Raw genomic sequence first — 25,858 nt, 5'->3', positions numbered from 1 at the left:
CATGAAGCTGTATTGCTTATTTAGCCTGTATTAATCTCAATGGGGACATATGCCCTCTGTTTTTCTACTTCTGACAATTTGTGAGCAGTATACCACCACAGTACAGAACATGAAAATCACGTCTTGCAGTGAGGCCCGTTCCTTAATCAAGGGTAATATTGTCTACAGTGCTATGCTTGTCTTTGGGTTGGGAGAAATACTGAGCAAACACAAGAAAACATACAAACTACTAGTTTGATGTCGGTGTGATCAGGATTTGCAATTTATCCAAGCTATGTTGTGTTGTCAGTGGTTTCATTATTGAGTATACACTTTACACCTATCTGATCTACTGGTAATATAAAATATAGATTTAAATATTGATTGAAACACCTAATCCTGAAACTCTGATTGTCACATACATACATTCATGTCTGAGTAGTCACACCAGTTATGTATACGTAACATTTTTTGTCCTGACACTCTACAGTTACAGTGCACCGGGACTTGAAACTTGAGAATATTCTTGTGAAAAATTCTCTCAACGAGGATGACAGCAGCATCGATATCAAGGTAAAATGGCGACACAAATGATGAAACTTTCCATCAGTGTCTTATTCATTCCCCGCTGGACTGAGTACAAGCCTCAGATGGGCACTTTTTCCTTGCCCACTGTCTTCTCTATAGTTAGTAAAGGCTTTAAATACTACCTCATTATGATAGACTCCCTCTGGTCTTCTTTTATAGTACACCTTTACAAAGAGACACTAAACTGTGCTTTTAAACAAATGACCAGCAGAGCACAGCATGTTGTGTGGATTGACAATGAGCCAGCCAAAGCAGATACCTGGTGTGTGAACAAAAAACAAGGCTCGGCTGCAGCATAAATGTCCCTCTTTCTCACTGTCTTTCTCTCTTTTCTTGTACACACACAGATGAACACACACTTACTGTACACATGATAAGAAAGTGTTGTCGTTGCACAGCATCAATGACTTTCATTTCACAGGAGTGGCCTTTTCTTCTAGACTTTTGTCTTCTGCAAATATATAGACCTTTACAGCCTTAACGGTCAAGTAGCTATTTCATATCAAATGTTCACAATCATTGTTTATGCTCACAATGTACCTTTATCCTGACAGAAACACCTTTAACAAAGAATTTAATATGGGTTGTCAGCTTGTCTAAATCATGTTTATTTGTATCGCCTTTTTCTTATGTGCTGTTCTCCACCTAGGTGACAGATTTTGGATTATCGGTGAAGACAGGTGGTGCAGGGATTGAGAACATAATGACAGAGGCCTGTGGGACTCTCATGTATATGGGTATGACACCTGTATCTCTTACAGTTTGCTAGTAGGCCACACAGATGACCATGGGATCTAAGATTGAATGAGTGTACAGTACTCTTCAAACATTTTAGGTGATTAGTGAACTTGCTTTCAAAAATAATGCCATGATTAGGATTCATTTACCAATTAAGTTCACATAAACCCAATGAATATTCACAGTGTTACCACTTTTCCTTCAAATATTCACCAACACTTGCACACAATTTTTCAAGGTATGCAAATGCAGTTGAAAATCAGTGTTCCTGCAACAGTAAGTATGTGGATATATTCTTTCTTAATTGCATCTGTCTCTTTGTGTAACCCCAGACTGAGTCCTTGATGTTGAGGTCGGGATTATGTGGGGCCATACGTTCTCGTTCCTCATGGCATTGAAGCTATGGTTATATGTTTGAGGTTGTCATCTTTGCAGAGCTGAGTCACTTTGCTGGTTTTTTACTTTAGAGGAATGGTGGTGTCTTCCCTGATGGTACTAATGGACAACTTCTGGTTTGGAAAGGAAGACAGCTTAATGTGTCTATAGTCTGCAGCACTCAGTTTTTTCTAACAAAATGCCTGTTTGCTGCAAAATTTCTGCCTGTGAGAGACTTGCTAAGGCAGGAGAACCATCCTCCGTCTTGTTACTATGCCAACTTTTGCCATGGTTTAGGATGTTTGGATGAAATTGTCAGTTCTTCAGCAACCTCATTTTTTAGCATGGTTGTGCCTTACCCAGATGTATCCTTCCTGTACAGCTGTTTCTGTCACAATTAATGATTTTACTTCAGCCAAGTTAATGACTTGGTTTATTAGCACCTGTTTGTTATAACTCTTCAATAATACACTGAACTATATGTCTACAAATTCCTTTTGCTACTTTGTCTGTTGTAGCATATAAATAACTCAGTGGAATATTTATTTGCTGCAAACAGAATGTTTGGAAATCTAAAATATCATATTTCCTATTGACATATTTACTTAGACGATGTAAAAATAACCATGTACATTTTTTTTAGGAAACCATCTAATTTAAAGTCTAAACTTATGCACAGTATTGTATATACTTACTGTGTCCTATTATAGGTGAAGGTAGTAAAGGTAATTGGTGTTTTCCGAGCAATAGTGGTGCTATGGAGCTATTATAATTGGTATTTGTTTTGTGCTCTACTAGCATGCTGACATTACAGCCAAACACAGATAAATTTGTAATGGTGCAAGACAATATTTATGTTTCTTTATTTCATACTATTCCACTGGTAAACAGATGCTGAACACCAAAAGAGGAACAATGTGTAGGAAAAGATGTGGTAGAAGAAATCTGCTAGCAGATATAAACAATGTAGGTTTCAAATAACCAAAGAAAATAGTGTTGAATGTTTTTTTTATCTGAAAGTAAAATGCATTCAGTAAGTTTGATTCACCTCAAGGTTATACAGGTTGTGTGGAGTGTACACTGAATCTAAAAAGCTTCACTTTGAGAATTGAATGGTGCAAAGTTGTTACATTACTAACATCATAACTTAAATTTTTTCTCCCTAAAAATGTGAAACCTGCATTTTTAAAGCCTGCAGGTGTTTTTTTTTCTCCTCTCCTCTTTTATTGTTGCATTGCTGCCTTTTATGACTCATTACTGCCACCAGCTGTAGATACACATTTTCCCCTTGTCGATCTCTTCATTCCTTTTCTTGGTGTGTGTTCGTGTGTGTGTCCTTGTGAATGTGCTGATGAAACACAACATACACGATACAGTATTATTTAAATGGGGCTCAGTAGCACCACTACTGGTGAAAATTAGTTTGAACTAGTACCTTCTGCTCCCAGATTTCTGTGTCCAATGAAAAAGCTTTACGTTTGTGTCATTTCCAGCACCTGAAATGATGAGCGATCGTGGTTATAGCCAGATGTGTGATGTATGGAGCATAGGAGTTGTTATGTATATGTTGTAAGTAGACACACATATGCTGTATTTATACATGTACTAGCACACACATACTGTGGATTCATATGTCTGGCTGTGTTTCTCTAAAGGCTGTGTGGGGAACCTCCGTTTACTTCCAAAAGAAAGGCACTCCTACTTAAAGAGATCATGAACACGGAAGTCAGATTTCCTCAACCCATTTGGGCCACCGTCAGTGATGCAGGTGACAATTAATCTTCATTCTCACTCCTGCATATATGTAAAGTACCAGTTCACAGCAGTGCATATGTTTGACAACTAACTCACTTATGAACTTGAGTTTGTTTCAACAGCAAAAAATCTATTGACTTGCCTTCTGAAAGTTGACCCTGCCTACCGCATGTCTGCTAATCAGCTCCTAGAAAACCCTTGGATTACAGTAAGACACCAGTTCTACCAGCTGCATTCATAAACTTTCAATGTGTCACATGAAGAGCTCTCATGGGGTGCTTTGTCTAACAGGGCGACACTAATGTGCCTGCTGTGCCGTCCAACATATTCGAGATGATGTGTCGCCACCGGGAAGAGAAAGAAAGTAATATTGACTATTTAAATCCTCCAAGTCATAGTAAAAAAAAAAACAAACAAAAAAAAAAAACATTTGAGGTATCCTGATACATAACTTTAACAGATGCTGAGCAGCCATTTGAAAACAGTGCCAGTACAACTTGATATGGCGAAGTTACCAAATAAGGTCAAAATAGTAAAATCTACACAATAACTAGTTGTGATAAGTAAATAAAAGTGATTTTGTTATTATACAGAGGAGAGTATTGAGGAACAAAGTAGCAGAGAGGGATAGACAGAGGGACAGAGATACAGAGAAAGTCATGTAAGGTTTGCTAATGTCAGTGTTATTTAAATCGTCCACAATAGGAACACAGCCTCTGGCGGTTTCATCCCTCACCTCTTCTGAGGACACCCTGGAACCTTTCCCAATCCCCCCGGCAGTTTCACCGGAAACAAACAGTAACTGCAGCAGTGATGCTAAACACAGGCCTGAGACAAACAGCAGCTCCTGTGCATCCTCTGCATCAAGCAAACTGGTACCGTATGCCTATCTAGCACACCGCTACAACATTTTGTCCTCACCTGTGCTATTATTTGTAGAAGTAAGTCTCTTCTTACCTATTAAAGCTCTGTTGGTGATTATTGTAAGTTTGTTATTATTATCTGTTCTATCTGCTTACACATCACACACCCTCTGTGGTAATTATTACTGTTTAAACTTGGTCTCTCTTATTGAGTAGATATATCAGCATGTGTAGCAAAACTATTTATACAAAGTTGTTTCATAATGACACTGATCATTTTTTAAGCCACCAACTTACAAAACTCACAACTCAAAACTCCCAAACTCCTTAAATCTGCATGTCTTTACATTGCAATGAGGAGTTACAAATAGAACATTTTGGGAAGTGCTAATACAAAGTTGTTGGAAGTTACTGTAATGTTTCTGATTTGTACATTTCATTCATGTCATTGATTAATTATGTAATAATTCAATTAATTTGAAGCTCAGTGTTTCAGAGACAGATTGGAAACAAACCCCAACAAAACAAAACTGAATTTTCCTTTAATGTAACCTTCTGCTCTATAGTTCAGCCCTTATTTATTATGTATGGTCATGGAATCCAGGTATAGATCTCTCATGTTTCCCTTTGGGTTGTTCTAGTATCATGGAACAAAGGCTAACAAGAGTGGTGGCAGTCTTCAGGACAAGCGCATGAACAACTCTGATACCCCAAAACAGCCACCTGCCACACAGGTTTGTTGCACCTCCTATAACTAGAGCTAAGTTTTCAGACTACAAATATATACCGCTATAAATTTTGGATTTAGATTTTTCTTGTTGAACTGCCTTTGTTCTTTCATATTTCCTTTTATCCTGAAACACCACTAGATGGTGCCAGAATTTCCTCTTATAGAAGATGTTAATAAAGGTGTAGCCATACAGCTGTTTTTACATGAATGTCATAGTTAATTCTGTTACGTAAGATGAATATGAATCTTGTCCCTGCAGTCTCATGCTGGTGTAAAACCCTCCATACAGCCAAGTATAAAGCAACGCAGGCCTCAGGACAAGAAGGACTTCAGTACAGGACAGAAACCACCCACCGACTCAAGTAAGGCAGACAGCCAGAGAATTTCTACCTCTAGTAAAGTAGGACTGGCCCCTGCAAACCACCAGCTAGCTCTAAGACCAATACCCATACAGAATAAAATTAAAAAAACAAGCCATATCAAATGAGAAAACGTGAGACACAGAAAAACTAGACATAGACTGATGCTTAGTATGACAGATATACACTTGTTTTCTTATTCTTTTGATTATTTTGATATGAATGCAACTGAATGGTGCAGCCTTTATGGTGATGGCCAGAGACTAAGCAGTGACAGGAGGGTCAAAAAAATGTGAATCTTATACAGATGTGAAAATAGTGCAAGAAATTAAAACCCACTGGAGCTGGGGGTCCAACTTCAGCTCTGTCTTGTGCCAAAAGAAAAGCCCAGTCTGAGTTTTTTTCCGAGATGGGGTAGAACAGTTGAACAAATGCTTCCTATTACATAGGCAACTGTTTGAGAGCACCAAGCAACGTAAATACAGACTTACTTTTTATTGTGGCCAGCAAATGTAGAGATTGAATGAGTTTGTCGAAATTTACTGATGCTTTTATCTTACAGCAATGACCTAATTAGTTAGTCGAGTAAAGACAGCCACCTGGGAGACTTGAGCACAGCACAGCTGATTCCTTTATGAAACTGTTATTTAGTCATCTGCTTACTGCTAGCAGCATATCTTGTTATTATTACTGTTATTTCCTTATTTATATATATTGGTAATGTATGCCTCTTACATTTTATATTTTCTTGTGGTCTTTTACTACTTTATATATAGAGTATATATAGAGTTAAATGTGCCAAATATAAAACACAGCAGTGAACACAGAACTGTTGCACATTTTATATAAAATTACAAAAACAAAGACAAAATATTTCTTACAGTTTCATAATAATTTGCTGAATTTCAGAGAAAATACCCTTGATGAATATAGAAGTTTTTACTGACTATCATTTTAGAACACCAAAGTGAGCAATTGGGATTTTCTTTTTTTCCATTCTGACCTCTCAATTCCAAAACGTCCTATACGCAGTGACTGCACCCTCTCAGTGTCAAAACAGAAAAACTGTCACACAGGCTGGTTACGCTCCATCTGAATGCAGAGGATTGGGACTGAGGGCAGCCACGGGTCTAATCTCGTTTGGAGGCCATTGAAAGCAGTAGGAGCTACTTTGAGGGCACTGCCATTCAAGCACAGGTTTTTCCGCTGTAGAGAGAATAATCCCCAGCATAGATACAACATTAAAGTATCCAAGCATAACACACAGGGTGAATTTCAAATCCACCCATTTGCATCTTGAAGTGAATGAGTGCTGACAATAGGGCCCTGTGTTCGTTCAGAGGCTCTGTGTTTTTACTGTGTATGTGCAAATGTAGTCTGCATTTGTTTTCTTGAAAGAGTGAGCCTTTATCAAATTCTGTCCACGCAGACGTACTGTAATGACGTTTCTTAACATAGTGAGTAGATATGCAAAATAGTTATTTTTTATTGTTTTTAAAAATACATATATATTTATTTTTTAATAAAACAAAATAGGATGAACGAATGAAATGTGAAATATCTTTGATTTAAGCTGCTTGCCAAAAAGACTGCTACGTTACTGCAACATTATTGACATACTTTGGTTTACTCAGACGGCAATAAACAGCAGATGGAGCTGTAGTAAGTTGCTGAATTCATTTCCTGGAGTTAATTTGACAGGAGGTGCTGTCCTTAAAGCTACCTAGTTTTGTGCATGAAGATGCGTAATTAGAATTGATTGCTTGAGCCACTGCCCATCGAAACTGTCATCTCCATGTAATATGTCATTAATTAATTTGTTGTATGCTTATATCTTGATGGTACACTCAGACAAATAAATGGTTAAGACTTGCTTCCTTTTGGTTGCTGTCATGTTGGTTTTGTTGATAATTCAAAAACAAAAACACACAGTTAAGATTTATCCAACTAATTAAAACTTCTTGTAGTACAACACTGAATTTGCATGAACCTGTTTATAAACCTAATGTATGGCAAAGTTTTGTCAGTGGAGATACTTCTGTAAAAGGAGATGGGATTTGAGCACGTGTTCCTTACTGTCTTGTGCCTCATTTTTTATTAATTATGGGGAGAGAAAAAGTACAAGCAGAATTTGACCTGCAGCAGATTGTAGGGGTGTTTGCACAAGGCCCAGGGTGGAAAAAATTTAAAGAGATTAAAAAACGTTTTTATGTATATTGACAGTCGGTTCAGATGTTGTTAAAACACTGTCAGCTTGTATTGTTGCAGAAAAACAGAAGCCTCCGGTTTTACTTTTTACTCCTTTTTGCCAAAACAACAGAGCAAAGAGGTGGGAGAGGCGGGTGGGGGACAGAATGAGAGGCTGTACGGTGGATAGGTTAGGGGCGTGAATTTGGGGACAAAGCATGGAGGCAAAGGAAATTAGAAAATTCGTCGGGATGGAACGAGGGATGCGCCCCCTGCAACCCCCTGAAACCCTCCCTCCTCCCCCTTTTCCTCCAGCAGTGCTCCTGACAGATGGAAGTAAGGGTGGGTGGGTTGATGGGCTGGAGGGATTAAAACTCTGCAGCCCCATTTTGGAGCCTGACGAGAGTGTCACTCCTGCAAAAAAAAAAAAAAAAAAGAAAAAAAGGTGGGGTGCAGAGAGGCACTTGTGGCGAGAGTCGTGGGGCGTGTGAAGTGGATGCACGCTGGCTAATGTCAAAAGAGGCAAGGATGCTTCCCCTCCACGGGCCCCCCTCGGCTGCATCCACCTTTATCCACTGAGGAGCGTGGAGGGAGCTGCTCGGAGAGGGGGGGGGGGCGCATCTCAATAACCTTAATAGAGCTCCCTTTAATTAATCAGCTCATCTGCAGAGGCCCGATACCTGCAGCTGACCCCCTCCCCACCACCCCTCCGTCCTCACCCCCGACACAACATCCTCACACTGCTGCTGTGACATTGTGGTAATGAGGTAACGCAGCTACAATGTCATGGAAATGTTGCAGAGACGTTATCTGTGGGAGCTCATCACACATGCTGATGTTCCTGATCCCCTTCAGTGTTTACGTTGCGTGCGGAGATGCGTGTGTGTGTGTGTGTGTGTGTGTGTGTGTGTGTGTGTGTGTGTGTGTGTGTGTGTGTGTTGCACCGCAGCTTTCAACCCCCCCCCCACACACACACACAGACACACACACACAAAATAACAGATACATATGGCCAAATGGCGGGAGGAAACCATGATGCCTCTATTTTCACAAAAGGAGAGGGAGGGGGTGGTTCTGCGTCAAGTAAACATTTGAAACAGATGGCAATTTCAAAGCAAGCCTCATCAATCTTTGTTGACACTACCCCCTTTTTAAAACTACTCTTATTTGGGATATTTGCAATTATAATACATACTGTAGGCTCATTTGAATATCAAATTAATTACTGAACACACTGGAGTAAATACCTCTTTTATAAGTCCTTGTTAAAAGTGAAAAGTTCTTGACTACGGTTGGATGGTGTGTTAATTTACAGTGATATCTAATCCCAAGTTACTTCACATAAAAGGCATTACTATACATATTTTAATGGGGAGGTGGTTGTTTTCCAAGCAATTTTCTGCTAGAGTACATTTTTAATTTATTCATATTTAATTTATTGGTCTCTGCATACCCGCTCAGTAAAACTAATCAACACCATGTATGGCCCTCTTAAAGCCACATCTCTCTTTGGCAGGCAGACAGGCAGCCTCTGCATTAGGATAAGCTCTCCTCTCTTGTGCACAGAGCTGGGTGAAATGCCCTGCATTCAGTCAAGCAGGAGGATGCCACCTCCAAGGAGACTCTTCAGTTCTCACAAACAACCTTTTAATCAGAGGGAAAAAAGGGTGGAAAATGAAAAATGTGCCCAGCCTTGAATGATCCAAAACACTGCAATTTCTGTGGATAGTGACCATCGTCGCTGCTGTCAGAATACAGTCTGCTGGGGACAATGCCTTTCCCTCTCTCTTTCTGTTACTTCTTGCCCTCATACTCATCTGCCCTTGAATTGGTTTTATGGAGCTTTGGCAGTCATTTAGCACAGTATGACTGGAGTTCTTATCACCTGACTCCACTATACACTCCAAATATCTATCGACCCATTGACACACCTTGAGGAGGGATCTACACAACCTTACACATGGAAATGATTTCAATTAATTACCATTCCCCTTTGACAAGGCAGACAGGAGGGGGGAAACAAAGGAGCCCAGACAACAGGAGCATTTCTCTGGTGTAATGTGCACCATGTGTAATGAGCAGCGGAAAGGTCATTTGACACATTTCTGCCAGAATGAATTCATTTATTTCGAGCACTTAATTCTGTAGTCACCTCATTGGTGCACGGCTTGGCAGCGCACTGAGAGGGTGCATTACCACAAGTGGAGGCTTAGCTTCCTCCCAACAGCTCGTGGTGACCACAGGTCTGTGGGAATGCCTGAAGAGCAGGGAGAGATAGTGAAATGGAGTGTGGGAGATCCAATCACCTCCTCTATCATAGGAAAATCGCCTCCATCACCTTCAGTGTAATTGGAACATTCATTACAGTTCAGTAAAAATGCAGGTCGCCATTAGATGAGCAATTTAAAAGTAGGCTTCTGCAGAATGAGAGACTTGAAGGGTCATGATACGGGGTCACAGTCAAGTAAATAATGGGAATTGGTCCCATGAGGCTTGGAAAACCACAAAGCTCATGGTCACGCACCAAAATACAACTCAGGAAAGGAGGCATGAATTCAATCATCAGACGGAAAATAAAATTCCCCCTGTGCCCTCTCAGCATTACAATAATTAGAACAGAGGCAGACTGTAATTTGCTGTCATAAATGTAGTCGAAAATGAGGAATTTAGAAGCTGCTGTGGTGCCTGTGTGACAACCAGAAACGATTTCCTTTTCTTAATCACAAAGCTCCCATTGAACATGTAGAGCTATGGGAAAAAATATAATGTATCCTGCCTCACCACGATGCCATGCCTCTGTGTGCTGTATGTACAAACTAGACAAGATAGTTAGCAGAAGAAGATTATTAAATCCCACAAGTGTCCTTAAACCCTTTGTTAATGAAGTCATATTGAAGTTTAGAGAAGTTTTACTGGGGTGTGGATGTTGCTTTCAGCTGCCACTAGAGGCCTCAGTCTGGCTGAAAGTTGGACCATTTTGTTTTTACATACACTGTTTTGCTGTTTTCCCATTTCTCTGCAGGGAAACATTTCACTGTAAGCAAAACCAGAAATGCACGCGTGATCAAAGGAAGCATATTTAATATGTTTAGGTTTAAAAATGAAGTTGTTACTTATGTTCTGAAGGTTATTTTATAAAGTTTTTCTGCTAAACAAAGAAATCGCAACAATACCTCGTTGCCTTATGTTCAGTGGTGCTTCACTAACTGCAAACATGCCTGCAGTCACAGCTGATAACATGATTTTAGATTCTCTTTGAGAAATTTAAACACTCTCACAACAAATCTGGTTATTTATTTCTTTGTGAGGCTCCCACTAATGACCATGTTTTCGCAGGAGAAAATGCTTCTACATTAAATATGAATAAACACATCATGATGAAACAATTAGGCAATGGTCCTCTGTGCAGCTGGTTTAAGTATCTGGATGTCTAAAAAAAAAAAAAAAAAAACAGTAATAACAAAAACAAAGCTGTAGAGAAGTATTGTCCAATTAGCCTTACTTCTCGGTGGAAAAGAAAGTAATTAGTGAGTTTTGCATTGAGGAAACCCACTGAGGGCCCTCTTCGTGTCAAGACAGAACTTTTCGGATTGATGAAATAAGATAATAATCAGTAGTATGATCACCTATCGGACGGGATGCCCAGAGGTTCATGATGGGATGACACATGGCCTCAGAGTCAGGAGGGCTCATGCGGCATATGGGGTGTGCTTTCCTCTCAGCCCTTTTACCGCTCAGGAGGCAGATTGGACTTCTCACTCTCAGCTACTCCGCATTATTGTCCATTATCACACCGTGGTCTATGTGTAAGGTGACAGTGGTGCTCTGATGGAGAGGCGACAGGGGGACCTAGACTGCAATAACATATTATTAGCTTTTTTCACAGCTCCACTGGGCTGGATTTACACTGGATATCCAGAGACCTCTGAGGGCAGCCCACTGTCACAGCGGTGTCCACCAGCAGAGCAATTGCCAGAGATACACAGGTGTGTGTGGACTGAATAGCCATGCGCCCACGCAAGGCACAGTCGGGGCACATGTACTCTCTCACACACGCACACGCACACGCACACGCACACGCACACGCACACACACACACACACACACACACACACACACACACACACACACACACACACACACACACACACACACACACACACAAACAAGGTGCGTCAGTGTGTCTGTAATCAGTGACAGGCCCTTTCCAATTAGCCTCAGTGTGCTTTCATTCTTGTGTGCTATTGTAGTACTACATGTTCTCCTTTTGTTCTGTAAACTGTAAACATATCGCCTGCCATCACTGTGGTGAGTCAATACAAGAACGGATAGATAGATAGATAGATAGATAGATAGATAGATAGATAGATAGATAGGTAGGGATCTCAAAGTGCATTTACATTCACATAAGGGGGAGTGAATCTGCCGATCCTGTTTAATGCGAGGTGCTCTTGTCCTTGGTAATGTTAACAGTCTCCCTTGTGACTGATGCCTCTTGTCCCAGCCCTGTTTATAAAACAGTCAGAACTTCGTTAAGGGACAATAACATCAGCCAAGCTCAATTATGGTGACATTTTGCTGACATGCAGATTGCCTCCCCTCAATCTTTTTTTATGTAAAATACTGGTGTGCCAGTCACATATGGATGGATGAACTTTGGGAGAATCAATGGTATTGATGAATCATAGATCATACAAGTCAACAAGACTGACACCGGCAGAGTGAATTCATCGCACACAGAAAGTCAATATTAAATTGTAATCATAATCAGACAAAGTGAGTTATGTACAATCAATAGCACAATTATGATAGTACGTAGGACTTGTCCTTGCAATACAGACAATGCGTGCATTCAAACAGGCTGTATTGTGTTCATTACAATGTGAGCTTGTGTAGATGTTATGCATTAATTCGAGCATCCCTTTAGTAACTATGGTGATCTGATTACCTCAGGCTGCTTATGTGATGATAAAACTGAAAAGGTGATCATGCCAATCCTAAGAAATACACCAGGGAGTTTTCATTGCATACTCTATATATGTGCGAAAAAGAAATACTACTATCGCTATGCATTGCTGGAGACTATGGAAGTTACCAATTTTGCTGTGAAATATCCTAGAGGGAGATTGTCAGGAGCAGAGTACAATAAGACTGCTAAATCCAGTGAGATGATGGTATTTACTTGTCCTTTGGTGTGCCCTGAAATATTGGAAGGATTGCAGGGTGTTTCAGAGCAGCAACACTCAGCAACTTCAGCTGATGTCCGTGGTATAACAGGACTGGCAACAGTAACTGAAAAATATAACTTAAATATATCAAGCTTTTAAAAAAAAATGGTTTTCTATATATTTACCTGTTTATTTTTTATACTACTACTTTAAGATTCTGATGAAATTGTGACTGCTTACTGAAAAGGTCTTTGAATTTAAGGGAAAAAAATTAGCACATTAGACAAACTGTTATGGCACAAAATGTATGTACACTAAACGGGGAAAAAAATGGTTGTGTTAAAAACTCTACACAAGAACTGCCGTATTATTTTGTGCCCCAGCACAGTTTAATGTCACATAATAATGTGTCCTTATTTGAGATCAGACTTGGTGCTGTATGTTTTCTGTGCATAGTTTGCTCTGTTTTGGGAAGACATCTTGGATGCAGGACATTACAAGCATGAAAAAAGCCAGAATTTGTTCTCTGAGTTTGCTTCAGCAAGAGTAGAAATTCAGTGTATGCCCTGCAGAGGTTGGTTAGTAGCTACCTTCAACAACCTTCATCAAGAGTTGAAGGAAAAAAGGCAAGAAAAACCTGTAGGCAGTGGCGTTGGCTGGCAAAAAGCCTCCAGCTGTGATTTACATATCACATGATGGTGTTGGTACAGTGCACGTTAGTATGAACAGATAATTCCGCTCCTTACTCACCAGCGAATGTCATTTTTTTCATGCTCTTTACAAAGACGGTTCTGATGGCGAGCCGTTGAGCAGAAGTGTTTCAGACTAGAGGGTCAACCATCTCAGTGCTTCCTCTTGTTGTACAAAGTGGTGTTTGTGCTGGTGAGGAGGTCTTTTCCTTCTCAAACTTAGTTCAAAAGTAAAGCCCTTTAGGTATCCAAACTTGTATGGAATGTTTTATCTTAGTAAGTTACTGAGGAGAAAACAACCCCTTTTCCACCCTCTTTCCTTTTCAGAACACATTGCATGGAATTAATGGTTGGCATTTTCAGCCAACTTCGGTTGCATATTTCTTCTTTACATTTATTTTAATGTTTTATCAAGTTTGAGGTCTGAATTTAAGATGGTCAGAGTGAATCATGGCATGGACTTTAGCTGTCTTTTTTAGTTTAATACCACTTAAGGTAAGTGGGGAAAAAAATTTTTTTTCTCACTCTGATTTGAATGGCTTGATACTCTAAAGCTGTTCTTAATATTAGCCTTAAATCAAATTGCTACTGCACTGTCAGCATCAAAAAAATGTCTCTTGTAGGTTGCGAGCTTTCTCAAGAATTAAATACTCTCAGCATTACCACATCCATCCATGATATCATGGATATAGTACATTTATTTCCCACATCAGCTAACCCTTTTGTGTCAAAAACAGTGTTCTGTAAAAAAAAATATGCATAGAGCACATGGAGCACTGCTGTCTGATCCAAAGTCAGTAAAGCCTGACAAAGCTTCAGGCTTAGGTCGAGTTTGGGTTTGGTTATTTATGAATGTCAGTAAGGAAATGTCACCCCTCCTCTCTCTGACTGTGCCAATTGTCTGCATCCATCTGTGTCATGCGACGCAATTCAATATGCAAATGCCCGGTGTGACAAGGGAAAAAGGCTGTAGAGTGTAGCCAAGGTGATGCATTAGCCTGCTGAGTTAACAGTCAATACAGGATGAAATAAAGCAAATATTTTGTATAGTTTCATGTCTTGGGCTTCAGTTGTCAAATTTGCATAAAAGTTTAGTCAGGTTGGGTCTTAAAGATGCAGGTATTAGGTAGGTTTGGGTCTATTTTTTTTTTTCAAAAATTCTCAAACTTCATTTCTCCATATTTAATAACTTGTAAGGTTGCATATGATTACATTTATTAACAATATTGCATTACAGAATATTTTACTTTGAGAGACACACAGATGAGTTTCACTGTTAATAACCCATGAGAGCATAGAATACGTACAGACACAGACATATGCACTACAGATGGGTGCGCACATAGATTATCCCTCTCTCACTCCCTTACACAGACATACACACAAGCACTGTTCCCTCTAAGCTGCGCACGTGCGCAATTGCGCACTGCTGACACGGTCTCCGCGCACAGAAAATCTGCGCTGCGCACAAAAAAAAAAAACCAACCTAAATTGTAAATAAAATAAACACGTAACAATTCATTCTGTGCTATTTTTCAGTGTGACTCAGTGAGTGACCGGTGACTGGCTGCTGCAGCCAATGATGCGATTCACATACGTATTTACCATAGACTGGATATAATGGTATTTACGCAGCTAATCAACGTCAGGCGTCCTTATGTGCAGCCACCGTTGTTGTCATAGATATGAATCAGTAGATAGGACACGTCCCTTTGAGCTGCGTGCTACTGCGAGGCTAAGCTAGTGGGGGAAAAGTTTCAGTGCATTCCGTTGATGTAGACGGCGTGAAAACGGAAACAAGTATGTCGGCTCACTGTGCTTCATACAATTACACACTGCGTCGTACGATTGAGACAAGGAAACTTGGAATGACTCTTCATAGGTAAGAGTAGTTTTTGGCTCTTTTTTCATTATGAAATCTTGTTGAGAGCTTCCAGTCTATGAGAGCTAACGAGTTAGCCACTAGCAAAACGCTAAGGCGAGCTAGCAGCTTGACAACCAAATACCAGACGATTAATAGTAGCTGTAGTATAGTTGTACAAGCAGTAGTAGTAATACTAAAAGTACAAGCAGCAGTAGTAGTATAAACAGCTGTTAGAGTCGTAGAAGTAGTGTCAGCATTTGTAATAGTATTACAAGTTGTAGTAGCAGTGCCAGTATCAGCAGCAGTAGTTAATGTACTACCATTACTACTAGTAGTAGTCACATTGCTATTACTACCACCAATACTACCAATAGTAGTTCTAAAGCCTAACTCATGTATATCCAGATTACCATCTATGTTCTTCCTCCAAACCCATTTTATGATTGGGATTACAGGCAGTTCTTTAGGACTGCTCTCAAATAATTGAAATGTTACTAAACAAGGTTATACTTATCAAATTAAATAGCTCTCGTCTCCAGTATATTGGCGAATTCGGTTCTTTGTACTTAATTTATTAGCATGATTTCTTTTTTAATATGTTGTGTACAGACTTAATTACTTCTCTGTCTACTTTTCTTACTCCATGTAGGTTTCCCAGAGACTATGGGTTGAGGAGGAAGTGGAAGTGTGTCGGCTTAGACCTGGTGTCATTCCATCAGTGTTAAACTTCCCGGCTCATCTTGGAAGAGTACGTGCCAGAAAGACCACGACCAAGCAGCCTTGAGATCTTAGGCAGCGTCTCCCTGAGGTTGGTGTCGACGGTGTTCACGGTCAGGTCTGTGGTAATCCTGTCAAAAAACAAAACAGAAAAAAATCTAGATTATAAATCAACATGTAACCAAAGCACTCTGTGTATAACACCATAGTATAGGATGTAGTTCAGAAAATGTCATAGTATGCTTTACTCAAGAATAACATAGTATGGCCTGTAGTTCATAGTACAGCATGTTGGCAAGAAAAAAACAAAACATAGATTATTATGTGGTTCAAAAAGCGCAAAATGATAGGATGTTGCCTAAAATTGTCATGTATGATATGTGGTTCAAAAAATGTCATAGTGCAATATATTGTCAAATTACTATGTAATTCAAGAAAACATCAGAGTATAATATGTCATCTAAAAAATGCCATAGAATAATAATTTCATTGCACAAGTAAAAGTATAGTAACTTTTTAAACTGTTCGAATTCTTATATGTTGCTAAAAAAACTAAAACAAAAAAAGTCACAGTAATATGTCAATTAAAGAAGCCTATAGTATAGTGTGTCGCCCAACAAACATCATAGTATAGCATGTCGCTCTAAAAACGTCACAGTATAGCCTTTAGTCCACAGCTGTCAGTAGGTGAGGAGCAACACAAAAACAGTCCAAACGCTGGTTTCCAGAGGGTTAGACAAGAATTTATTTGAAAGAGTAAGTTTACAACAACACAACATGTGAGGGGGTTAAAAACAAATGGTTGTTAGTAAAATAAAAATAAATCAACAGAACTAAAAGTGAACTTCATGTTGACATTGATGGGCATTCCAACCAGGAACAAAGTAAAGGTAATCAATACGAAAAAAAAAACTCTTCCTGTTCACCTCTTAAAACCCAAAAAACCCCCACAGTAACACCCTAAACTAAAACTACCAATGGGTTTCCTGTTTTCCTTTGTGAACAATTCAAAGGTCCCTCTCTATCTCCCCACACATCCACCAACCACTGGAACACATCTCCAAAGTTCTGCCGGGCCAGCTCAGCTTCCCCTCAGAAGAAGTGCAACCACCTGCCAGATGAAGGAGCCTTTTGAGAGGCAGCTGGCATCGTGATTGGACTGTACTTTGGTCTGTTCCAATCCAGCTTCAGCTCCAGAGACGGCAGGCGGGACGAGTCAACGGAGGCCGGGTGGACGAAGGCATGAAGCTGAGTACAATCCAGAAAACAACAGAGGAGGAGTGCAGGGCCAGAACAAACAGAGTAGCATCTTATGTCTCTTAGAAAACATCATAGTATAGCCTTTGGTATGAAAAAACGCCATCATATACATCGTATATTGTACAAATAACAAGTCAAAGGAAAGAGACATACATTGTAGAATTGTTGTAATTGTGGGCTGACTGATTTACTGATTATCAGTATTTTAGTTTTTACTGATTTATGGTAATAAATAAATTTAAAAATGGCGCTACTTTGGCTCTGAACCTTTATCTACCTGTGGTCGCTCTGTCTTCTGGAGTGATTTGATTGGTTATACGTCACGAATAAAACTCCTTTAACTTAACATCTGTAAACAAAACAAAAACGCATCAACAAAGTTTTCTGTTAGAGTTTGTGCTCTTCTAAATTTAACTCAAGATTTTAAATACTTTCATTTACTGCAAATGAATATCTACTCCAAATGTCTCACTAATAATCATTATCAGCCTTAAAAACCCACAAAACACCCCTCTATACTTGACCACACTTAGTACAGTCTGGTTCCCCCTTCTATAAATCTGCTTGGAATCTTCCACTTCCTGTTTGTCAAAGTGGCCTTCTACCTGGACAGGTTTTGTTGGAGCTCATGCAACAAACATTTTGGGTAACTGCACTTTAATATGGATGGATGACACTGAATTAGAGTCTCTTTTCATGACACTGAGTTAAGATGTGTAGCTCTGTCATTAAATAGGAAATTATTTCTCAGAATTCACAGAGAAAAGTCTGAAATGTTTGCTAGGTTAGCGTCCCACATGTTCTTTGGCTCAGCTAAAGCTAACTCTCTCCAACTTCTGGATCTCTTGAGTTGCTTGTTGTTAAAATATCTTGCTATAGGTACTGAAGCTCAGAAAGTCTGAGATGTTTGTTCAACATAAGCTCATTCTCAAGTCTTCTCTGAACTGTCCTCTTTTGTTTTAACTTTCCCTAAACTTAAGAGTTAATGACAGAGCAGCACATCCAGACTCAGTCTCATTATGTAGAGATTAAACTTCAGTGTCATTCATTGATGTTAAAGTGCAGTTTTTCAAATGTTTGTTGCACATGCTCCCGACCAAACCAGTCCAGGTGGAAGACGATGTGAAGAGAAAGCTCCAGAGGATGAATATCACACATTTATATTGGAAATAAATGTCCTTTAATTAGACATTGTCATGCAAAAGTTGGATTTCCCTTTGTTGAGTGCTTTGTTGATGTTTGTTTCTAAATGTTTTTTGACACTCGGCCCCAAAGATTAAAACCTTCTACGGCTCACAAGCTGCAACAATTCACACATTATCAACTATCTTTCTGACTCAACTAAGATAAAAAGTGAAAAACTGCCTGATTCCTGCATCATGAATGTAAATCTTTTTGTTTTTTATGACCGTAAACTGAATATATTTGGGTTTGACATTTTATAAACCAAAACAAGAAATGAATTACTGGAGAAAACAATCAACAGATTAATGGACAAAGAAAATGTGTTTTCCAACATATATGGCTGAATTACTCCAACATTACAAGACATACAATTTTAATTCAATTTTATTTATATAATGCCAATAACAGGTCAAATTGTCTCAAGACACTTTATTTTTATATTTTTTTGTCATATTTAAAATATGACAAAGTAAGAAATTTAAACCTCTTGACTAATCCAATTTATTATTTAGTTTTTAAGAGACTAATTGACAATTCAAACTTTCTCCACTAAAACTAATAAACATGAGGTCAAATAGAAGGAACAGTTTCAAATACTGCAGTCCCACGATGACAAGAATGAAGTTTCTCAACAAAAACAATCTGCTGGTGGATTCCATGAAAGTCCTAATAAAGGATAATAAAGTGTGATACTAAAGGTTTGTGGTGCTAAAACTGTCAAAGTATACCAAGTTGAACATCTGGATGGAGGTTGATAAAAGTTGACCTCCCTTCATTTCTCTGGAGCCAACTCCATGGATTTTATGGATGGTGGTTAAAGACCTGCTCTTCTAGTGGTCTTCCTTCTAGTCGCTGTAAAAAGTCAGTCCATCCTGTCCGACTTCAACACTTCTTCATGACAACTTGTTCTGCCTCCGACCTCGTGGAAACTCCAGAAACTCGGGAAAACCTGTGGAGACTCGAAGAACTCGTGGAGACTCGAAGAACTCGTCGGGCAGGGGAAGGTGTGGTGGGCGGTGGGGGAAGGTGGGGGAGTAGAGGGGGGAGGCCGCCACCCACCTACCCGCCTACTCTCCGCCCTGACTCCACCCAGACTCCGCCTTGGCTCCACCCATGTGGTCACTTCAGGAACTACGATGTCAAAGGGACGACGAATTTATTTCTTTGTATCTGATCTGTAGCTCAGTGAGTTAAGGATTTGCCTATGGAGCTGCAGGTCGCTGGTTCAAGACCAGACACTTCTTAAATTTTCTCAAAATTCTGACAAAGACAAAGAAAGAAAATGCCGGTGGTGGGTCTTGAACCTGCGACCTTCCACTCTGTAGTCTCTCTTCTTATCCCCCTGAGCTATTCGCTCAGATACTAATTCTTCTTTTTTTTGCGCATTTATCATCTATTTTTTGTCGTTTTCGAGTTTTTTTTTTAACTCGAGTCTCGACTCGACCGTTTTTCTCAGGAGGTTGGACTTCAGCCTTTGTGCTGGAGGGTTGAACCCTCAGTTCCAAGACTTTCCAAAGCCCCCACACCTCCCGAGTCCTCAGGACCTGAGCTTTCACACAGTCTGAGGGCTGAAATTTTCTAAGTCCCACAGTAGTTCTCTGTTAGATTGAACTTTCAGACAGTCCAAGGACTGATATCTTCTAAGTTCCTGAGTAGTTCTCTGTTAGTTTGAACCTTCAGACAGTCTGAGGACTGAAATCTTAGAAGTTCTTGAGTAATTCTCTGTTAGTTTGAACCTTCAGACAGTCTGAGGGCTGAAATTTTCTAAGTTCCTGAGTAGTTCTCTGTTAGTTTGAACCTTCAGACAGTCTGAGGACTGAAATTTTAAAAGTTTCTCAGTACTTCTCTGTTAGTTTGAACTTTCTGGTTAACAGAAGCCTTAAAACTTGTGAGCATGAGTCGATTTCACATTTAGATCATCCATCTGAGTTCTTCTCAGACCTTCACCTGTGGGTTTTTAGAAATCCTCAACAAACTTTGATTCTCTTCACTGAACAGTAAAGTTTGTGGAGCTCAGAAGGTAACATTAGTTTGATCAATGCCTTCAACTACCAGTAGACTTTATCTGGAAAGCAGTTTTCTGAAATGAGTTCTTAGTAAATCTGTCCACAATCAAACCAAGAACACAGAAAGAGGAAATGTTTGAAGAAACAACTTGATGTTTTCATTTCAGACTAGAAAACGCTTTAAGAACTTTATCTGTTTTTGCTCTTTTTGATCGTTTTATTGTCTCTTCTGCTTAATTTGATCTTCTAAAGTCTAACTGGTGTCTTTTCAAATGTTTTGTCTTTAGTTTGATTCTTCTTAAACATTTAGTTTTGCTCTTTTCTCACCTTTTATTCTGTTCTAATGTCTGATCTGATTTCGAAATGTTTTGTCGTTTTAATGTTTAATTGTTTTTCAAATGTTTTATCGGCTTGTTTGAAAAATTTCATTTTCTTTCCCAATGTTTAATTTTTTGATTAAATCTTTTTCTTTTTAAATGTTTTACCACCTTTTAATGTTTAATTTTCTTTTTTAATGCTTCATTGTATTTTCAGTTTAATTCCTATTTAAAGTTTTATTGTCTTTCAGATTTAATTTTCTAATTATACAATTAATTTTTTAATTAAATGTTTTGACTTTTAAAGGTTTAATAATCTAATTACATGTTTTATATTTTTCTGAATGTGTAATATTCTTGTTTAGTTGTATTTTTTAAATGTTTAATTATCTAAAATATTTCATCTTTAACATTTAATATTTTTGTTTAAAAACATTTGTTTAATTTCATAATCACATGCTTTGTATCTTCCATTTAATTATCTAATTAAATATTTTGTCTAATATAATTTAATTGTATTTAATGTTTAATTTTCTTTTTAAAAGTTTTATTATATTAAATGTTTTTTCCTTTGATTTAATTGCTTTTTTACTGTAGTTTATTTCTTTAATCTTTTTTTTCTGTCAAGATTTTAACCCCAACCTTAAAAATGAAACAAACCCTTAAATCACAATGAAAATACTTCTGTTGTCACAGTCATGAGTTAGTCAATTATTCAGTTTATCAATTCAACTTTATTTGTTTAGCACCTTTTACACAGATTACAAAACTAAACAAGCAAAGAGAAAAAAAACTATGCTAAAACTATGATTAAAACTCAAAAAAAAAAAAAAAAAGAAAGATTTAACATGGTAATAAAATATGTTGTTTCCAGGGGATGGAGGGAGTTTATTGAAGTCTTCTTGGGCTCACATGGTAAATCATTTAAAATGTAAACTTGATATTCAGTCTAAGGAAACTGCAGTGACAGATGAACCAACAATATCTCCTGTTTTCTCCTTTAATGAGTCGACTCTTCTTGTGCTTTCAGACCAAAGAACTACAGACTCTTCACAACCTGCTCAAACTCTTGGTACAGGACCTCACCACACGGGTCAAGAAGACTTCCGTCTCATTTCTACTCTGAAGCTCACCTTCTCCTGCTCAAACTGCTGACAAATGTTTCTGCTGCTCTAAAGTCTGGTCTCCAGAACTTCCTAAAAACTCTCAAAGTCTCTTCTGCTGCAGGTTGCTTTATAGAACTGTTGCAGAAAACCTCACTAAACCACATGGAGGGGCCTCAAGATAGTCATCCAAATGAAACCATACAAAAACCAAACCAGTACAACCCAAACGCTAAAGTCTCCTGCAGCCTACCAGAGAACCTCTGAGAACAGAGAATCAGGACAGGAACTCTTACCTTCTGGACAACCAACCTTGGTTCACAAACAAGAATACAGAATGTGTCTGACCAAAAACCTCTAAAGACTCACTACAGCCAAGACAAAGACACAACTCAGCTGCAACAAATCCACTAATCACTGCACACATTGCACCATGTGCTAACTGTGGCTAAAGAACCACCTTTACCAAGACAACTATCCAGTACAAAGCCCTAAAACACACCAAGAAACACATTAAAGACGATTTTACTGCTGGAAGCTGCAAGCCAACGCCTAAAGAACAAACTAAAGCAATGGAGCCAAACCCGGTTCAGTGGTGAAGAGAAGCAGAGGAAATGTTTGGCTGCAGCTAAATAAAGCAGGAAGACACTGAGCTGCTCAGGTGTTCCTGATAACACCAAGCAGCCACCTGGACAGCCAATAGGAACACAGCTTACTGGAAGTCCAGAGGGCTGGGTTAGTGAAGGAAATTTAATTTAAAGTTGAAGCAGAAAGTTAAAGAAAGTTGAAAACCACCTTCTGATACCTGAAATCTCTGAGTTTTCACACAAAGAACACCTGAACATGTCAAACTGGTTTCATAGTAGAACCATCATTGTAAAAACGTCATAGTATGGTGTGTTGCTCAAAAAACATTAGGACCCGGCTGTCAGGGACAAACATGTAAGAAACATGAGAACAGAGAGAACCCAACCAGTAGGTCACAGTTTATCATCCCCCAGTCATCTCCTGAAGTCCATATGGTGAGAGACATCAGTATCTGGTTGTTAATTTACCAGAGGATGCTTATAATCATGCTGATGTGGTCTGTACTCTACAGTATTTTAGTGACTCAATAAATGCCTCAGTTGTTTTTTTTTTTTTTTAATGCTTTTCAGTTTTTAATAAACATTTAACAGCCTATATGTAATCAATAAGTGGCCTTTGCCTATCTTAAGAAAAACTCACTCAGAACTCTGATATGTTAACAGTACTAAATAAATCAATAAATACATGCATACACACATAAATAAGTTAATACATGAACTGTGTTAAGATAAGATTTAGATTTTTAAAAAAGTTGTTTATGTTTTTGCAGAATCCAGTATTGCTCACTGGTTGGTCATTACATTTTATTAGTTTGATTTCACTGTTTAAAATGATGCCACCTCTTTTCAGACAGACCCTGTGATAATAAAACAATACAAAATTTTTAGTTCCGTGTTAATAAAGCACTTAAAGCTTTAAGTATGGCTAAATGCTTTTTTCAAAATTAAATATATCACTCCTTAGGTGGCAGTGGCCCCAAGTTCAGTAAAGTTGGAAAGATATTCACAGATTCGGACTTCCAGCATCAATAACTCATTAGATATAGGTTGTCAAAACATAAACGGTGCCTCTTTCCCATTGTTGCAAGGCAGACAATGTGCTACAAGCCCAGTTTTATCAAAAGTAGCTGTCTTTCAAGCTACAGGAATAACATTGGTGTCTATGGAGTGAACAGGGTCCGTCTGCAATTTGCAAAAACCACTGCAACAGTAAAGAGAGACAAATATTCAATAACTTCACTCTTATACATTGTAGTGTCACTAAAATCACTGCAGCCTTCAACTGGCTCCTGTTGACAAAGTGTTTTAACAGAAATGTAAATGCTGTAATTTGATTCTTTTAATGAACCATGTAACTTGAATGGATGCGATGCTGGTGTGACCACAGTGCACACGTCTGATGTTGCTCACAGTGGTCCAAGAGACGCTCAGGGAGTTTGTGTGTTTGCTCACACTCATGAAAAATTACAGGGAACATTGCACACAAGTACGAGCAACCACGCGAGGATTTATGCAACTCAAGGCGATATTACTGCATTTCCAAGAGCGAATATAATCATCACAACAAGCTCTCTCTTCCCCTCTTGCCTGTGACTACAACAATAAAAAGCATTACATATGACTCACATGATGTGAGGCTCCTTTATCTAATGAATTCTCTGGAGAGTGAGACAGCCTCTGTCATCTTCATTAGATGATGACAGCTTTTCTCCATCACAAAGCTCATCTTAAGGATGTGTAAGCGCTTTGAATAAGACACTGTAATTGCTGACCAATGAAAACACTCAAGGCTGTGCACAAACACTCCTCACTGAGTCCTCATTTTCCATCGTGTTGTCTGGATTTGGCTACAAGGTCCAATAACTTCAGAAACTTGACAGGTGCACACCCTGAAATCTCATCCTCCCCTCTTTTATGAACTTTTTTCCTTCATTATTTCCACTTAGCTACTGACAGTTTAGAGGCCACAGAGTTTTTCCTTTCGTTTTCCCCTCAACTGTTCAGTGTGCAGCAGACTATCGGAGGGACGACGCATGAGCTCTGCCACATGAAATGAATGCAATATCCAAAAGATAAAAGGCGGGTGAGGTTGAAGACCTGCACCTTAGCTCCTCTCTATTAGACATCCCTTTGCCCTTCACTCTGTTGTCTTTCATTCTCTGGCTTTTGTTGATTGACCATAATGAGGTGACTTACTATAGTCCCCCCAGTTTATCCTCCTCCTCTCCTCCCCCTCCTAAGTGAGGTGCTACAGATAAAAAAAGTCCATCCAGGCAGCCGTCATGGGGGTCAGCACAAATCAGATGGAGGGGCTTTCTTGTGTCTGGCAGCCGACACTTTCAAATGTTAATGGATGGGGGCGAACAAAGTTGAAGTGGGTCTGAAAATGCTAATTGTCCCTAATTCATGTAAATAGGTTTCTTAATGGAGGAATTAAGCATTTTAAATATGCAATTGGAGGCAATCAGTCCTTTCATTTGGTGGGGTGGCACAGGTGTAGTGGATTGAAATTCATCTTTCACACAGGGTGGCTCATTTTTCATTTGGTTATGTTCAGGCATGGATGACGGGGACTGGAAGAGAGGTCCTTGTGCACTGTTATGTACAGATATCGGAGAGCGAAACACGTTGCAAAACCTATAATTGCGTTCCTGTTGTTGACCGTATCAAGATAGAGGGAAAAGCAATTAACGCAGACTCCAATCAATAGTGGTAAATACAGCCGGTGCAAAAATATCATTTGTTCTTATCACTTAAAGAAATCACAGTGGGTGGATATTTATTCATTAATAGGGATTATTATTTCTATTTGTTTATCTATGTCACATGTACATATAAAATACACATCCACTCCAATGATTCTTCAGGCTACTGCAATATATGTGGTGTCATGTTTGGATAAAAAATACGATTGTAGGACACAACAAAGGAAGCGGGCCTACCTACATATCACAGACAGAGGAGCAGCGAATAGACAGCTCTGACTTATTATTCTGATCATCTCAAACAGACAATAAAGCAGGAGGTCATGCTTCAGCATGTAATAACATGGTGTAGCAGCAGGACCAGAGACGGGGAAACTCACACACAATGTGTACGGGCTATGAATCAAATGGGCAACGCATTGTCTCAGAAAATGACTTACTAGTCAATATGAAGGGGGATACTGTGTCTTTGAGGTGTAAATAGCCACGGCTCTGCAGAGAAGCGGAGGCAGCCCTGGTTAATGAACGAGACAAGAAAAACCTTGTTTAAAAGGACAAATCAGATCACAAGATTTCAAACCCATTAGCTGCTACTCACATGGAATGATAATAATGATAAAGGATGGTAGGGCCTTTTGATTTCAGAGTAGCAAACTGTGTTGTCTTGGGAAAAATCTTTTCCT

General features: G+C 39.0%; 1 protein-coding gene and 1 long non-coding RNA gene across 4 annotated transcripts in view; one reads left to right on the top strand and one right to left on the bottom strand.

The window, feature by feature from the left end:
- The window catches only part of stk33 (serine/threonine kinase 33), a 31,981-nt gene extending 7,875 nt beyond the window's left edge, over positions 1–24,106 (top strand). For 2 of the 3 annotated variants that reach the window (XR_008601211.1, XR_008601210.1), the window contains 10 exons: positions 470–552; positions 1,217–1,304; positions 3,174–3,249; positions 3,336–3,448; positions 3,558–3,643; positions 3,727–3,799; positions 4,141–4,310; positions 4,940–5,032; positions 5,288–16,103; positions 17,026–17,352. Coding sequence is in view for 1 of the 3 variants with exons in the window: in XM_055009331.1 (XP_054865306.1) it covers positions 470–552; positions 1,217–1,304; positions 3,174–3,249; positions 3,336–3,448; positions 3,558–3,643; positions 3,727–3,799; positions 4,141–4,310; positions 4,940–5,032; positions 5,288–5,390; positions 21,811–21,935 (1,010 nt within the window). In the remaining 2 variants the exon portion in view is untranslated. Of the gene's footprint in view, positions 1–469; positions 553–1,216; positions 1,305–3,173; positions 3,250–3,335; positions 3,449–3,557; positions 3,644–3,726; positions 3,800–4,140; positions 4,311–4,939; positions 5,033–5,287; positions 16,104–17,025; positions 17,353–21,810 lie in introns of those variants that run through there. The other variant, XM_055009331.1, reaches the window with a different exon arrangement.
- LOC129348608 (uncharacterized) overlaps positions 14,630–25,858 on the bottom strand; it is a 181,417-nt gene continuing 170,188 nt past the window's right edge. Inside the window, exon 3 of the long non-coding RNA XR_008601222.1 lies at positions 14,630–16,143. This is a non-coding gene — a long non-coding RNA (uncharacterized LOC129348608). The remainder of the gene's footprint in view (positions 16,144–25,858) is intronic.

The sequence above is a fragment of the Amphiprion ocellaris genome, chromosome 1, assembly GCF_022539595.1.
Source record: "Amphiprion ocellaris isolate individual 3 ecotype Okinawa chromosome 1, ASM2253959v1, whole genome shotgun sequence".
Lineage (NCBI taxonomy): Eukaryota > Metazoa > Chordata > Actinopteri > Pomacentridae > Amphiprion > Amphiprion ocellaris.
This window is presented reverse-complemented; position numbering and strand designations above follow the sequence as displayed.